The sequence below is a fragment of the Chelonoidis abingdonii genome, chromosome 6 (genome assembly GCF_003597395.2).
Source record: "Chelonoidis abingdonii isolate Lonesome George chromosome 6, CheloAbing_2.0, whole genome shotgun sequence".
Taxonomy (NCBI): Eukaryota; Metazoa; Chordata; order Testudines; family Testudinidae; genus Chelonoidis; species Chelonoidis abingdonii.
Window position 1 is genome coordinate 10,426,718 of NC_133774.1, and position 16,579 is coordinate 10,443,296.

Here is a 16,579-nt window from a genome sequence, read left to right on the forward strand (position 1 = left end):
TGTCCTCCAGAGCTCAGATTTGTTAAGCTACTGAGCAAGCTACAAAGCCAATCTTTTATCTCAGGCTTTTGGTGAATATTTATGTGCAGTCAGTCCTTTTTATATTGTTTATTAATATACAGCTAGCCATCCTATACTGCCTTAGAGATTTTTTTTAATGAATTTGGAGAAAATAATTACATTTCTAGCCTACACCTCAGCTCAGGCTAGCAGTGTTGCAGAGGCAACATGGTTAGCTCTTTGGGGAACAGAGGGATGTATGTTGCTCATATGCAACTTCTCTGACTGGTTTAAGGATCAGTGCTGCCTGCCTTAAAAGGGAGTCCAGTCAAACCAGAAACAGTGCAATGTAGACCCTCAAACAGGTGATAGGTAAGACTTGTAGCTTTAACAATAACATTGTAAATTATTTTCCCTGATAATTACCTGTATATTTCTTAAGCTTGCTAAGAAAAAGGAATCCTAGCAAAACAACTAATACTTTAATGTCTTAGTATGTATAAGCATGATGAATTGAGAAATAAACTGTTACATGCCTATGGAACCAGCAGGATGTGTGAAATGTGTTCTCGCTTCTTTTGTAAAACACACTTGAAATTCAGTTTTATGACACTCTGTTTACTTCCATCCACATGGAAATCATTTGAACTACAGGTAAAATATTCCCAATAGCAATAACTCAGACATAATTTATATAGTTGACCCAGAATTTCCAACTAAGTGTGGCTTAGGCCGTGTTAAAACAAATATTGTATGAATTTTTTTTCTGTTGGACAAAGTAGAGGCTTTGTTTGATGCTCTATCTGCAGTCTCTCCAATTGCTGTGAAACCTGTTTGGTGCAGCAGTAATGGAATATCGAAGAGCTTTGTCACGTATCAATTAAAACAAATTGTTGTCCAGCATTACAATGCTTCCTACCCCTGTGCTGGATCACTGGCTCAGAGAAGATTTTGAGGGGAGTATCACCTGCTAAATCTCCAATTTCATCTCCTGTAGCATTTTTGTTTCTTGGATGTCCCCCAACCATTTACTGATCAAGTCTAACTCAGTTTTGTCTGAGATCTGTTGAGATCACACAGCAAAGTGGCTTTAAGATTCTATTGCAATTTTCCTTTTACTTTCTTTGATAGCCAGCTGAGTTCACATTTTAGGTGGGCCTGCAATGAACAAAACAAAGAAACAAGATTTTTTTTGCCCTCTATTCATTTCCTTCATGCATTGAATTTAAATAATGAACAACTTCTTCTGTTTGTCTCCATGCTATCCCTTGCTCACAAAAGGGCCTTCCTTACTTCATCCTCATGGCCTGACTCCTCCCCACAGTCAGGTTGCTTATGAAGACTATAAGAAACATACTGTCATTGCCATGCTTGAGGGTAACTGGAGTATAGCTTTCTTGTCATAATCATATGTTTTTGTTAACTTAACTGTTTATTTGTTGTTCTCTTCTCCCTACCTGTTACCTGTTCTTGGGATGAGAGTTGTGCTCTTCTGTATTTGGAAAATTTGTAGCACACCCTGGGTCCTACCAAAAATAATTTTATTATTAATTTACCAAAAGTACAATACAATTAAATAGTGGAAAGATTTTAAGCCTTTTTGTTCTGTATTTGTACAGTGCCTGGCACGGTGGGGTCCTGGTCCATGGCTAGGGCTGCTAGGTGCTACAATAATATAATGAAGCCTTAAAAGACAGTCAGTCATTTTTTTATGAAACCTTTTAATCTTTGTCCAAGCTTCTCATTCTAGAACATATAAATCGTGATAGGCAATATTCATATGGAATTGTTTAATTTGATTAAATAGAAAAGTTTATTCTTTAATCACACCTCTGTGGAATCTAGGCAAAGAAATCCAATCAGATTTATCCTGTACGTTTTGAGCAGAGGATGCTCCTGTGGTAAACGTCTGTCCCAAATCTGGACTTTAGCGTCCAAAATCTGGGTGCTTACTATGATTCCCCCCAAGCTTGTACCAGCTTGGATCTTATCTCGCTGCCACCAGACAGGAATACAGCGCCTGCCTCGCTCTGGTCCCAGCAGACTTTCCCTGGAGAAACCCCAAGACAGACCCTGGGTCTTCCTCTCTCACCCCCAGCTCCCTCCCCCTTCCCTGGTGAGCCGGGCGATGCTATCTTCACCTCTTGAATACGACCGGAGAGGCAATCTAGCTTCCCCGAGGCATGCATTCACCTAGTCAGTTCACACAAGAGTTCCCCTCCTTGTCCTGTAGCCTTTTCCTCCGCCCAGGACACTAGGAAGTAGACACAGAGTTTGGGCTTTTCCCCTCCCCCTCTAGTCGTCACACGATAGAAGAGCTCTGGGTAACAGAGATTGATCCTCTCCCCCCCCCATCTGCCTCACTAGGAAAAGAAACTTCCACAAAGTTTTAAAAGAAAAACTTATATAAAAGAAATATCAAAACAATAATACTGCATAAGAGATCAATACGTCTCTTGCTTTAAGAAATATGAATACAACAGCTGATAGCCCAATTAAACCCAGCCAGAATCAACATCCATAAATACCAAATCCAAGCACACACAGCCGATTACTTTTTTCCTTTTGTACTCCAGATGTTTAGAGAATTTTGAAAGAAGATGAGTTAGAAGAAAGCTGTTTTACTCAACAGCCGAGAAACAAAAAAGACCCAGAACAAAGCCAAAAACCTCCAGAGGTTCCCACCCTTACTTTTGAAAATCCGGTTTCCTGATTGGTCCTCTGGTCAGGTGTTTGGTTCCCTTTGTAAACCCTTTACAGTAAAAGAAAATTAACCCTTACTTTACCTATCTACTTATGACAGCTCCTTTCTCTTGGTGAGTGGCAGCCAACCAAGAATAACTTTAAAAGCATACAGAGGAGAGTTGGTGTCATTTAAATTCCAAAAATGAGGCTGTATATAAATTGCACAAGGTTAATGTCTTTGTTTTTAATCTCTCTGTGGTAGGCACTATATTTGTGTGTTTCAGATATGAAATGCACAAATTCAAGTATTTGATTTCCAAAATCATCTGATCTCAAACTCAAATCTCTTCCCAGTAACACCTGTTCTTTGAGAAACTATGGGTTACTTTGCTGCTGAGAGATTAGAAGTAACACCTTAGTATTTGTTTTGTTAACAAGAGCCATAAGTCAATATTCATTAATCTTGCTTCTGGTATTACTGCAACTCAAGAAATAATTTGTCATTTCATGATATTCCTTCTCATCTAGGTTGCGGTAGTCATTTTTTATCGCAGCACTGAAAATCTGTCATGCAAAGATCTAGTGCTCAGCAACATTTGATCCGATTGTTAATAGCAGTCTAATTTTAATCTAACTGTAGCAGAATTTGTGTATTTGAACAAGAAATGTGTGCCAGTCCCCTCTCAAGAAAGGCAATAAATATTTAATAGTCATTACCAGCATTTGACTATACAGCATCTTAATATCAATAGCTTTAAGGCTCTCAAAGAGGACATTCTTCTACAAGCAGATTAAAAGATGGATAGAGTATGTGCTTGATTACAAGAATTGTGCAAAGCACAGTTCAGCATTACAGGGGTTTCATTTTTTCTTAGATAAATGTAGTTAACATTTTTGCTGAAGTATCCTCATAATACCCCTGCACTGATTCAGGAAGGTACTTAAGCATGTGTATAACTTTAAGCATAACTAGTCTCACTGAAGTCAATTGGGGACTACTTCCGTGTTTAAAGTACCTTTCTGAATAGGGATCCTACTGGCTTGGTAAAAGTTGAAACTGTATAATATCAAAAATAAGAGGCTTATAATTTAAAAAAAAAAGTTTGCATTATGCAGGTTATAACAGTATATGTGACCAGTTGCTATAAGGTTGTTACGTTACAGAGCAATGAGTGAGTGATCTTTGTTTTCAACTCTTAATTGTGATGAATATGTGCATGATGGGTTGTCAATTGTATAAATATGCCTGAGGATGAAGGTGAAACTCTTTTTTCTTCTGATTCTTTTGGTCTTGCTGTGCCTTCATAAATGGAGTGACATTGATTGAAAGACATGTAGTGTTAGGCATAAAACATCCGTTTTGCTCATCTGGTTTTTGCTTTTTTTTTCTTGTTTCCTCTGAACAGTTTGAACATTTTTTCCAATCATAGATTTACTTGTTAGCCGACTTTTCTCTTTCTTTTATATTTCTGAATCTATCACTTTTTCTGGCTTCTGTTTACACCCACATTGTATACCCAGAATTCAGTTCTAGAGCACTTCAGGAAATTGAGTGGAGTGGGAGGGGAAAAGGATGTATTCATATCTTATAGTGATGATATATTTTCTATTCCATCACTAGGGGACATACTAAACAGCAACTGTTAAATTAATATTTAGTAAGTATTTTGAACTTGGTAACTTGCACTCAGGAATATTAAAAGAACTAGCCAAAAAGTTCTCTGAACCTTTGATGTTGATTTTTAACATCATTTCTTCAGTGTTCTAGAGGATGGAAAACAGCCAACGGACCAATATTTAAAAGGATAACCTGGATAATTATAACTGGTTAGCACAAAATCAGTCCTGGGTAAATTCATGGAAAGACTGATATGGGATAGTCAGTAAAGACTTAAACGATGCAGTGCAACATGATTTTAAGTAAAATGGGTCTTGTCAAACTCGATGTTGATTTTTGATGAGATTAGAATTTTGTTTGATAAAGGTAACTCTTTTTATATAATAGACTTTTGTAAGTCGTTGACTTGGTCTTGCATGGCATTTGGATTGAAAAAAGTAATACTGTACAAAATCAATGCAGCCTATGTTAAATGGATTAAAAACTGGTTAACTGCTAGAGATAAAAAGGTAACTATAAATGGGGTATGTCTAGTGGGTTACCAAAGAGAATTGTTGGGTGTTTGTTTAGTATTATCAATTATTTGAAAGAAAATATTAAATCATTGCTGGTAAAGCCTTCAGAGGAAACAAATTTATAGTGGTAAATAATGATGGGCTCAGATCAGTTATACTGACGACCATATCAGTTTGTACAGAGTGCTTATTTGAACAGCATGCAGTTTAATAAAGCCAAATGCACGGTCATACATCTAGTAACAAAGAATGAAGATCACACTTACAACTTGCAAAACAGTGTCCTGCAGTGCAGTGATTCTGAAAAGAACTTTGCGGGTAATGGTGGCTAATCAACTGAACATGAGCTCCCAGTCTGATGACGTAGCTAAGTGGGCAAACATGATCATGCGTGTATAAACAGAGGAATATAAAGTAGGAGTAGGGAAGTAATATCTCTCTACTGTGTCCAGTTCTTATGTCCAGTCTTTAAACAGGATGTTGATAAATAGGCAGGGATTCAGAAAAAAGCTACAGAAAATATTCAGTCTTGCGAACAAACATATAGGGAGAGACTTGAGAAGCTCAATATATTTAGCTTATCGAAGAGAAGGTTGAGATGAATTGATCAAATCTATAAGTACCTACGCGGGAAAGAGATCTCTTATAATGGACAGATCTTTAATCTGTCAGAAAAAGGTGTGATGAGATGCAGCGGTTGAGAGCTGAAGCTGGACAAATTCAGACTAGAAATAAGACAGTCTTTAAATAATGAGGATAATTAATGACTGAAACAACTTACCTAAGGACATCGAGGTTTCCCTGTCTCTTGAAGTGAAGGCAGGACGCCTTTCTAAAAGATACACTTATGTGCTTGTACAGAAATTCCTGGGGTTCTATGACCTGTGTTTTGCAGGAGGTCGGACTAGTGAGTATGATGGTCCATTCTGCTCCTAATATCTACTAATTAGATGCACATGTGCTTGTATTTGTTACCCAACATTCTTTAGGACCACAAAATGAAGGGGCAGATTTGTACCAGTGAAATGAGAGACTGAACCTCAGCCCTTTCAAAATTTACCCTGTAATACATTAGTTAAATTGTTTAGTCACCCTGTAAAATTGCTATTGGGCATTTTAAACAGCGGGGTTGTGTGGTAGTGGTTAGAAGAGTGCTTATTAGACTCTTTGGTTTTATTCTCAGGTATATTGACTCGCATGAACTTGGATAAGTCACCTGAGGAAATTTTAGGCCACCTGTACAAGGGGCCTGATTTTTCTGAGATGCTAAGCATGCACAGTTACCGATGAAAGCTACTGGGTGGTCAGCACATGAGAAAAATGGGCTAGATATTTAAGTGACTAACTTTAGGGACTCCCTTTGAAGATATTGGCCTCAAAGTTGTTCACTCTGCACATCTATGAAATGGTCATTTTAACCCAGCAGTTGTGAGGCTTAATAAATGCCCCCAAAGCACTTTAGGTTCCCTGGCCACTCAATGCTATTGAAAAACAAGGTCCTGTTTGCCAGTGTAGCTAAGCTGTTGCCAGCTGAATTAAAACAAAGGTTTGAATATAGGGGAGGCGTGTCTGTGCTTGAAAGACACTTCTGCGATTTTGCCATCTTGACAAGTGCTGAACAATTTTCCATTTATGAAAAGCCATTGATTTCAGCTTAATGAAATGTACATAAGTCAAGGCTTGTGTGAGGTTGGGAAAAGAGAGTTTTTACCCTGAAAAGTGGATTTTGAGACGCTGCTGTAATAATCTGCCTATTGCCCCCTTAGTCTCTTCTTCCCGAGATATATGTTTAAAGGGGGTTAAGGAAATATTAAAGGACACAGATATATCCTTCCGATAAAGTAATTGACACAGGCAGTATTCTTTTTCAAAACAAAATATCTTTGAGTTGATGTAAATAATAATCCCTAATACAGTCCAACCTAAAATCCTAAACAAAACCATGAGACTCAATCCCTTATTGTTAGTTAAAGAGCATTCAAACTACAATAGTATATAATGTAAATTATTCTAAAAGCAAAGCAATTTGTTACAAGTGGCCAGTTTGTAACAAATCGCTGACAGCACTTCTTAAATTGTTTTAAAGTTTAAGTGGATATGTTGCAATTAATAACAGAATTTTATGCTTTCTTATAAACACACACACACATGCTAACCCTATTTACTTTCCTATACTATACTTAGACTGTAAACAAATAACAGGCTTACTTTATAAATGCTTTTGGAATTCCTTTAAAAAACTGTTGCTGCAGAGTTTGTGGTCAGTCAACTTTACTCTACTCCAGTTTTCTTCTTTCTCTTCCTATCTCTCTGCAGCAGCTTTTCTGACTTCTTTTCATTAGCTTTTTCTCTGGCTCCTCTTCCTGGCTTTCGTCTTCTCCCAATCGTCTCTCTCACTGACTCAGGCTCAAACTCCGAAACTGCCTGCTGGCAGCTGGTCTTTTGTGCTACATTGTAGTACATTGTAGGTACATTTGTAGCTTCCTCCAAATATAACTTTATATTTTTAGAAGCATTTATCTCACCCACATATGCACAGTATCAAGCATTACTTCAGAGTTCTGATTGACAGCTCTGACTTTTAGAACAAGTTCTGATCACTAACTGATCTCTCTGTCACCCCTTACTACACATGCTCAATAGCCACCAATCTTGCACATGCTCACTGTTGTCATTTACCTCAGAGCTGTGAGTCTGCCTGTCTACACACACACACACATATACTTGACTTTTTTCCAGGGCACCATTTTAGAAATCCTAGGTTTTCACTGAGCATGCTCAGGGTCTTCTGTGTTCATCTGAGGGTGGAGTGATTTTTTGCTTATTCAGAATAGAGATAAGAAAAACAAAGTGGAGACTGGAGAATTTCTCTAGTAATAAAAGCTAGACACTTTGCCACTTTGTCCTTAATTATTATGCTCTCAGCATTTAGTTTCTGTACAATTTGTAAGTACTGGGCAAACCATTTTTGTATGATATTTAAAATACGCCGCTGTCAAAACAACAAACAATGTAAAAGTACCAGTGTGTCCAATCAACTGTTTATATATGAAGGATGTAATCTGAGTTAATCAAAGTCTCATCTACCATATGGAGATTGGTTTTCATAGGAGTGATGTGCTCAGATGTGCTCATCCTTACACTGATTCCATATTCTTTACTTAATTTCCTTACAGTTTCAAAAAGACAATTTATTCTTAATTTAGCTTTAGGCAAAAGGAACTTTGCAGCCTTTCAACAACTATTAGGACCATCCAAAATATTTCAGCTGCATTTTTGCAATAAAACAAACTTCTGCTTGCCCACATGTAGAGCTCAAACTTGATGTCTCATAATGAATGCTACGCTTACTTACAACCACTGTTTATGTAGGTGCTTGCAGTGGCACCTGTTGGTCTAGCTGAGCATTGAGTAGGCTGCCTGTTTTGAAACTTTGTATTAATAGATTGGCCGTTTCACCAAAATCAGATTTCCAAAACAATTTTTTTTAAAAAATTTCAGTTGTTGGGAGAAATGACTTTTGCTTTGGAATTAGACTATAGTAACATCACCAGATCCTAGTCATCGGCAGGCAGGATCAAACTGAGGATCTCTGGAGCTTAGTGCATGAGCCTCTACCACATGAGCTAAAAGCCAACTGGCTCTTAGCTAAGGCTGTAGAGCAGACTCATCTCTCTCTCAATACGTGGTCTTGGTGCCACTAGATGGGACAGAACACTACACCCTGATGATGATTCAGTAATAGGATTTTCTTTCTGTTAAATATAGATGGTCTTTCAGATGTTTTCCCTTCTTCACCCTCGGCCCAAGAAATGCATACAGAATGATAGGATTGAATTTTTCTGCCCATAGATACTTGTCCACAGCTCAATTGTGCTTAAGGTTGCCAACCCTCCAGGATTATCCTGGAGTCTCCAGGAATGAAAGATTATTTTTAATTTAAAGATAATGTCATGTGATGAAACCTCCAGGAGTTCATCCAGCCAACGCTGTCAACTGTAATTGTGTTGAGTCCAGTGGCAGCCGTGTGTGTTGCTTGGAAGATGGAATTTGCCTTTTTCGTATATAAATACAGTAAAAATGGAATTCTACAATTACAAGGCCAGAGTTTTCCTTCTGTATAAAAGGGTTGATCTTTCTAATCTCTTCCTACCAGGTGCAGGACAAGTTCCGTTTGGACCTCTCTGACGAAGAAGCAGTACATTACATGCAGAGTCTAATTGATGAAAGTGTCCACGCTCTCTTTGCAGCTGTAGTAGAACAAATACACAAGTTTGCTCAGGTAAGATACTACAGATGGATTTTTAGCAATATTTTTGTAGAAAAGAGCAGGGTTAGAATATGCTAATTAGGACGTTCCTCCAGGCTCAGGGCCTCATGTTGGGGTGTGGAATTCATGCTATAAATCCATGAGGGGGAAGCATGCAAAAAGGTCCAAAGCCCTCAGAGAGCAGAGGGGACAAAAGGAGCAGTGAGGCATGGGTGGACTGAGGTGTGAGAACCCCAGTGTGAAACCATTTTTTAGAAAAAATTGTGAATGCAAAGATTATTCAAGGGATGAACCTCACCTCTTTAAGCTGTGTGTTGTTACAATTTGAATTAGAGCATTCTTAGAACATAGGAACATAATGGCCATATTGGATCAAACCAAAGGTCTGTCTATCCCAGTATCCTATCTTCCAACAGTGGCCAATGCTAGGTGGCCCAGAGGGAATGAAGAGAACAGGTAATCGTCAAGTGATCCATCTCTTGTTGCCCATTCCCAGCCTCTGGCAAACAGAGGCTAGGGACACCATCCGTGCCCATCCTGGCTAATAGCCGTTGATAGAACCATCCTTCATGAATTTATCTAGTTCTTTTTTTAACTCTGTCTTGGTCTTCACAACATCCTCTTCCAATATTTAATGCTTATTAATCAGTGTTCTAATTAACTTTCTCTTTGTCTAGCTTTCTTTTTGGAGAGGTTGCTGTATAAAAATTGTAAAATAGTACAACAGTAGACAAAGGAACAATTAATACTCAATTTAATTGAAAATAAACCAGTCATCTTGAACAATGGCCTAATTAAAGTTTTCAGTTTGTGCATATGTCATAATATTGTTTTGATGAATTGCACATAGTATTGTTCTAAATAGCAGTTGAAAATACTGTCTAATATTAGGCACTTGTTTAAACAGCAGATATTGGCATAAAGCCATGCAATTTTTTCTTTGAAATGCCCTTCAGTTTGTTGTTTGTTTTTATGCTTGTTTATCCATCTGTCTGTTTTTCTTCCCACCTCCAAAATGGACTTGCAAACACTAGTATGCAGTCTGTGCTGTTCGTTGCACCTGTTGTTATAAAAGCTTTTAATAAGGTTGGTTATTGTAGTAACCATTGTATTTCAGTGCTCTTGCACACCACTGTGTGTGTGTGTGTAAGCTCATGTTGTATGGTGAGAACTGATTATTTTGGCATCCATTGCGTTACTGAGAAGCAGTGATTTTTTTTTAATTATTATTTTTTAAATAAATGACAATGTTTTAAAGAGACCTGATTCAAAGAAGTTAAGTTATGGAGACTGTGTTTGAAAACATGCCTACTGTGTAATTTTCTAATATCTCTATTTTCAGTATCTCAATCTTCTCTTGTTGAATGTCCCTTAAATACAGTTTGCCTCAAGAAAATGTAATATATTTGTGTAGTGACTGTTCAAGAGAAGAGGATGTACATATTAATTTTAAGTCACATTTATAAAGACTAAATGTCCTAGTCTCTGGAGATGGTTATTTTCATTTTAGCAGCAGTCCAGATGTCTGTCGAGAGAGTCGACAGTAGAAATGAGATTTGACCATTTCCAGTTAAGGAAGTTACTAAATTTTTTAACTTTTTTTCCCTTAAATTATAAACTCAGTTGCATTTCAGGATTGTTATGTTAAGCATTGTTGCAAACATGAAAATTTTGAACTCTTCAGTACAGTTTTACAATTTTTTGTAGCAAAACAGTTCAAAGATTTAATCTCAGGGTTTTAATTTGGGATGAGTAGGAATAAGCTGCTTTTAAATCATATTGGGTAACTTGCTTTTGGGTTTCTCAAGCACTGTGTCCTAATTAGCAGCCTTGGTTGGCAGCATCCCATGTTGCATCCCAAAGCTGTGGGAGATGGTGTCCCTTTCTCATTTGCTGCCAGGTTCCAATTTTGTTCTCCATTTTGGAAAAGCAAACCCTGTAAACCAAATGAAATGCCTCAGATGCTGGGGAGAATGTGTGTGCTGGATGAAAATTATGCGTCAAGTGGAAAAACTAACACAAATAGTGTGTGTTTCATAGATATTTGTTCTGCTAAGGATCATGAAGTTAACCTGCCTTTAAGCATTTTATGGAGTTGTGAAATCTACAGTCCAGAGTATAATTACACGTAACTGGTTTTCTGCAAATATCAAAGCTGAATAAATGTCCTGCTGTGTTTGTCTTCTTTTCTAGTATTGGAGGAAATAAATCCATCAGCTGCTTTTGTTGAAAATGGAAATATCAGCTAGTGCTCGACAAGGAGACTTTCTTGAGTCATCTATGGACTTTTCAAGACAGCGCCTGAAGGCGAGAACTGCTCATTTGGTAGCACAGTGTGCCTGGAAGACAGGGGCTAGGTCTCTGAGTTACCACTATTATAAGGTTAAAAATGACAATTATTTAGAAAACATGTATTTATTTACCATTTTGGACCTAGATATTCCTGTATATATTTCCTGTAAGATACTTAAGCCATGTAGGTAAAATAGGCAACTTCCTCTTGTGTCATGGATGACTGGAAGAGGTTGCAGAAGAGAGATTCGGCACTTGCTAGTGAATTTATTTTTGTCTTAGTTACTATATTTTGGGACCTAGAAACTGAAGTCCATTGCTTCACTTAACTTGGACATTGATACATGCAGTGTGCAGCCTACAGAGGTATAAATTGTGATTTCTCATTAGCCTAAGAAACAGGATAGTTGAACCCCACCCCCCACACACAACAGTTTTCACCTGGAATTAAAGTTTTTAATGGAGTCGTCTGACCGTTTCCCAATTTGGAAAGTGTTCTCATTTGGAAAGGACAATCATTCTTCCTTGCTTACAAAAAGATATTTGTAATGGCTGATAAGTTAGCCAAATACAGGCACAGAATTAGAAATAATCACTGTGGGTCTGTCTATGCAGCCCACAGCAGCAAGACTGCCAGCCCAGGTCGATAGACAAGACTCATGCTAGTGGAGCTTGTGCTAGCACATAGTTGTGTAGACAGCCCTTTGAAGTTGTGACTTGAGCTGGAGCTCAGGCTCCACGGTCTCATGGGAGAGGGGTAGGTTTCAAAGGCTACAGTTTTGAAATGCTGTCTACACAGCTATTTTTAGAGAGCTAGCCTGAATCTGTCAACCTAACAGACTAGCCAGCCAGAAAGCACCGTGATAGTTTCAGTGTAAGTTCATAGTAAAGTCTCACTTTAACTATGAACATCAATGTACAGTGACCATATATATTTTCCTTGATGCTAATAAATTCTTCCTTGATGTGGTTTTGAGATGTCTTATTTAAGCTTTTGAATTTGTCCTTTCCTGCACAGACCTGGCATCCTAAAGGATTGTGTGTGGCACTCCTGGCTTAATACCAATACAGAAATGCTGTAAAAATAAGGCTATAAGAAAATGATCATGTCACACATCAGGATTTATGCTGAATCTGTTTGAATGATCAAGTATAATTAGCTTTTTATATGCATCCAAACCTTTTCAAAGGGCACCTATGGTGGGTTTTTTTTTTGTCCCCCCTCTCTCCAATAAACATGCTTTAAACAAGGAAGGTAGGAGTAGGGAGGAAAGCCAGCTGGACTTCAACTTACAAAAATGGAAAAACTCAACCGATTTGAATCTCGTGAATATCAATCACAGCTAATCTGGCTTTAGGCTGATTTATGCTGGTTTACACCCAGACAGGGGGCCTTGATAGAAGAAACAACATTAGGGATACAATGCATCTATAACCTAGCTCCGTCAGTTGGCCGTTAGAGTCAACACAGCCCAACTCCTCAGCAGCCTTTGCTGTCCTAGCACCTGTGTAGCCCTGGCCACTAAGGATATGTCTACACTGCAATTAAAAATCCACAGCATGCCAATGCCAGCTGACTTGGGCTCACAGTTCTCGGGTCACAGGGCTGTTTAATTGCAGTGTAGGAGTGCATGCTCTAAACCAGGGGTCGACAACCTTTCAGCAGTGGTGTGCCGAGTCTTCATTTGTTCGCTCTAATTTAAGGTTTTGTGTGCCAGTAATACATTTTAACGTTTTTAGAAGGTCTCTTTCTATAAGTCTATAATATATAACTAAACTATTGTTGCATGTAAAGTAAGTAAGGTTTTTAAATGTTTAAGAAGCTTCATTTAAAATTAAATTAAAATGCAGCTTCCTCCCCCCGGACCAGTGGCCAGGACCCAGGCAGTGAGAATGCCACTGAAAATCAGCTCATGTGCTGCCTTTGGCACGCCTATCCCTGCTCTAAAACATGGGAGGATCTCAGCTTGGGCTGCAGCCCAAGCCCAAACATCTACACCACAACAACCCCTTCACCCATGCCTGAGTCAGCTGGCCCGTGCCAGCCGTGAGTTTTTAATTACAATGTAGACATACCCTGAGTATCCTTACTGTGCAAAACTTACTGCTCCCGGAAAGAGAGGGCAATACTGCATTCTCTCCTAGAAATTCCCCAGTAGAGCATGGAGCCATGCTGTCAGAGGGAAGAGAAATTAATATCTCCCTGTCTGCTCTGGTGAATCTGGCCCATTGTGTATTCCCCCACCACCACCACCACCATACATTCTCTCTGTAGGTCTACAGTACTTTTCCCATCATCCTGAGATGTTTGGTGTAGTTCTAAGAATATAGGGACTACTGAGATTTCTGATTTTATTAAAAATTTTCTATTAAAAAATGCTCATGCTAAGTGTTAACCCTACTTACTCATGCAGAATTTGTTAATTAGGAAAGTTGCTAATAGTCTAATTAATATTAAACTATATATGGAGACACTTTATATTAGCTTCCATTTTATAAATGGCACAAATCGTTAAATGAGTAGTAGATCTTATAAAGCATTAAAGCTGGGTGAATTTTTTTTGGATGAAGTTTATTTGCTGAAAAATGCAGTTCAGGTGACCCACAACTATTGTGAATTTCACATGAATTTTCCAAATAGTTTTGGCTGTGGTTTTTTTTTCTTCCAGGAATTGATACGCATTCACAAGATAGAGGTATGAGGGAGGAGGATCTCATAACTTTTTAAGCTCAGTGTTTAGGGCACACATCTGGTATGAGGGGACCCAGGTTTAGTTACCTGCTCTGCCTGATGTGGAGAAGGGATCTGAATTTGGGTCTCCTATATAGCAGGAGAGCACCTCTCAATCTCTCCTGTTGCTGTTCCACTTTTTATAGTCACTGGAGCAGGGATTTAAACTTGTGACTTCAATGTCTATGAATTGACACTGAATGACAGTAGTCATTGGGCCAGGGAAAGAGAATGAGACTGACTCTGTAGCTTACTAGTTAAGGTGCTCATCATCACTTCTGTCTGTAACACACACACCTCCAGGGGGTGGGGTTCTGTCCCATGTAGTGGCACCAAGACCACTTAGAGAGAGTTAAATGAGTCTGCTCTACAGCCTTAGGTAAGAGCCAGCTGACTTCTAGCTCATGTTGTAACGGCTCATGCACTAAGCTCCAGAGATCCCCAGTTCAATCCTGGCCACCACCAACCGGGGTCTATTGTTGATACGTGTCCATTAATTTTTTTACAGCTTTTGGATGTGGTTTGAGCCAAACAGAATTGTATTTTAGAACTGCCAGCAAACTGAAAAAGCAGTTGTTCGTCGAGCTCAAATAAGCATGGTCACATATGAGTATGTTATAGAGGGTTATAAGCAACCTGTTGGACTATGTAATTATAACAATCATGCATTAAAACATCTATCAATGTATTCATCCTTTATAAACTATACACAGAATCCTTATATCCAAATATATAGTACCTAGCTCTTATAGATCAGTAGATCTCAAAGCACTTTAGAAAGGTCTGTATAATTATCCCTGTTTTACATATGGGGAAACTGAGGCACTGAGATGAAGTAATTTGCCCAAGATCACCGAGCAGGCCAGTGGCAGAGCCAGGAATAGAATCCAGCTCTTCTGAGTTCACCCACACAAAGCCTCTATCAAAGACAATGAGGCTCAAAGGTCTGCCTGTATGGAATCACCTGCAGGACTGGGGCCTTTGTGTTTCTACAATATACTGTTTCTCAGTGTTGGAGTTAATTAAAAGGACACTGTTGGTCAGCTTTGGCCCCAACTGTAGGCTTTTGAAAATCAAACTTCTACAAATCCAGAGACTAATAGAATGTTTTCTTAATAATCCAGTGAAAATCTTAATTAAAACAAAAAAAGCTGTTCTGGTTTGCAGCCCAAATATGGTAGCTTTGTGCCTAACAGAGAGAGAAGGTGAAATTGCCTTGAAACTGTGCAGTCTGATTTAACAGCCCATGAAGAGAGCAATGAAAAACAAAGCATAAATAGTGTAAAATAAACTTCATTTTTAACATTCATGCCGTTTTCTAGTAATCTAAAGTATTGAGTAATATGAGTAAGAATGTTTATTTTCATGAGGTTTTTCATATATTGTTCCTGTAAACAGCTACAGAAAAAAATTGTTATACGGACAGTGGGTTTGCATAGTTCGTTTCCCTAGCACTGACGTTTTACACAGTTAGCAATACAATAAATACTTAACACCGCCAACCACTTTCACATTCACTTCAATCCCTTTCTGATTTGCCCTGATCCTACAATTGTTTCATCCTGAGTGAGGGGAAGGGGAAATCATCCACTAGATTTTTCTCCCCTGGCTGTATAGCTTTATTGGTTCTTTTCAGCTCCACATGCTTCAGAAGTGCAAGATGGCACAAAGCTTTCCAGTTTTTCTTCCTTAGAGGAGGCAGTAATTGTAAAAGTTTTTCTTCCTGTTGCAAGGTTAAAGTCCCATTGTGAAATATTATGAGAGTTTATATGAAAGAATAAATCCTTTTAGCTCATGCTCCCCTGTTCTATAGGCAGTTATCTGGCACTGCATTTTGTTTCTGTAGTCTGAAGAGAAAGCAAGCTGGAGAGACTTTGGAGGCGGAAAGGGAGAGAATCTAAACACACAGAGAGAATCCTACAAAGTAAAGCTGGTGTTAAATGACCATCTTTCTGTTATGAGCTCAGGCTTTACTCCTAGGACCCAGTGTCATCCATGGATGGTAAAATATAGTGGTTATTACAAGGTATCCAGAGCTTGTACAGTTAAGGAGTCTTAAGGGACCCATTGAAAGAATAAAATTGCAGGTGGATTGTGTTAAAATAGATGTTTGAAACTGTTATGTTGAAGTGGGGGTTTTTTTTGTAATAATGAAGAAGCTTTTACTACTGTGCTGGGGCTCTTCTGTCGTTCCAGGGAGCCATGATTTGGAAAGGACCCTGCCCAGTGAAAATAGGGCCATCTTGAGAAGGAAAGTGCCCAACCACATCCATTTCAAGAACATCACAGACTGAAATAGTTTGCCACAGCATGCAGCATTCCAACTGTCCCTTGCCTGAGCCATCATTAGTTGGCTTAAAGTAGGGCTTTGGGAGAGATTTGAAGGAGGAGGGGAGCGTACTATGCATAAATGACAACAGTGAAGAAAAGCAAAGAATGAGAGGAAGGATTTTCCAATGGTTAGAGCA

The 16,579-nt window shown here is 38.6% G+C and overlaps 1 protein-coding gene across 2 annotated transcripts in view; it reads left to right on the forward strand.

The window, feature by feature from the left end:
- Positions 1 to 12,350, forward strand: part of PIK3C3 (phosphatidylinositol 3-kinase catalytic subunit type 3) — a 128,706-nt gene extending 116,356 nt beyond the window's left edge. For both annotated transcript variants that reach the window (XM_032771736.2, XM_032771735.2), the window contains 2 exons: positions 8,975 to 9,100; positions 11,282 to 12,350. In XM_032771736.2, the coding sequence (XP_032627627.1) occupies positions 8,975 to 9,100; positions 11,282 to 11,296 (141 nt within the window). In that variant the 3' untranslated portion in view covers positions 11,297 to 12,350. The remainder of the gene's footprint in view (positions 1 to 8,974; positions 9,101 to 11,281) is intronic.
- The last annotated feature ends 4,229 nt before the right edge of the window (positions 12,351 to 16,579 follow it).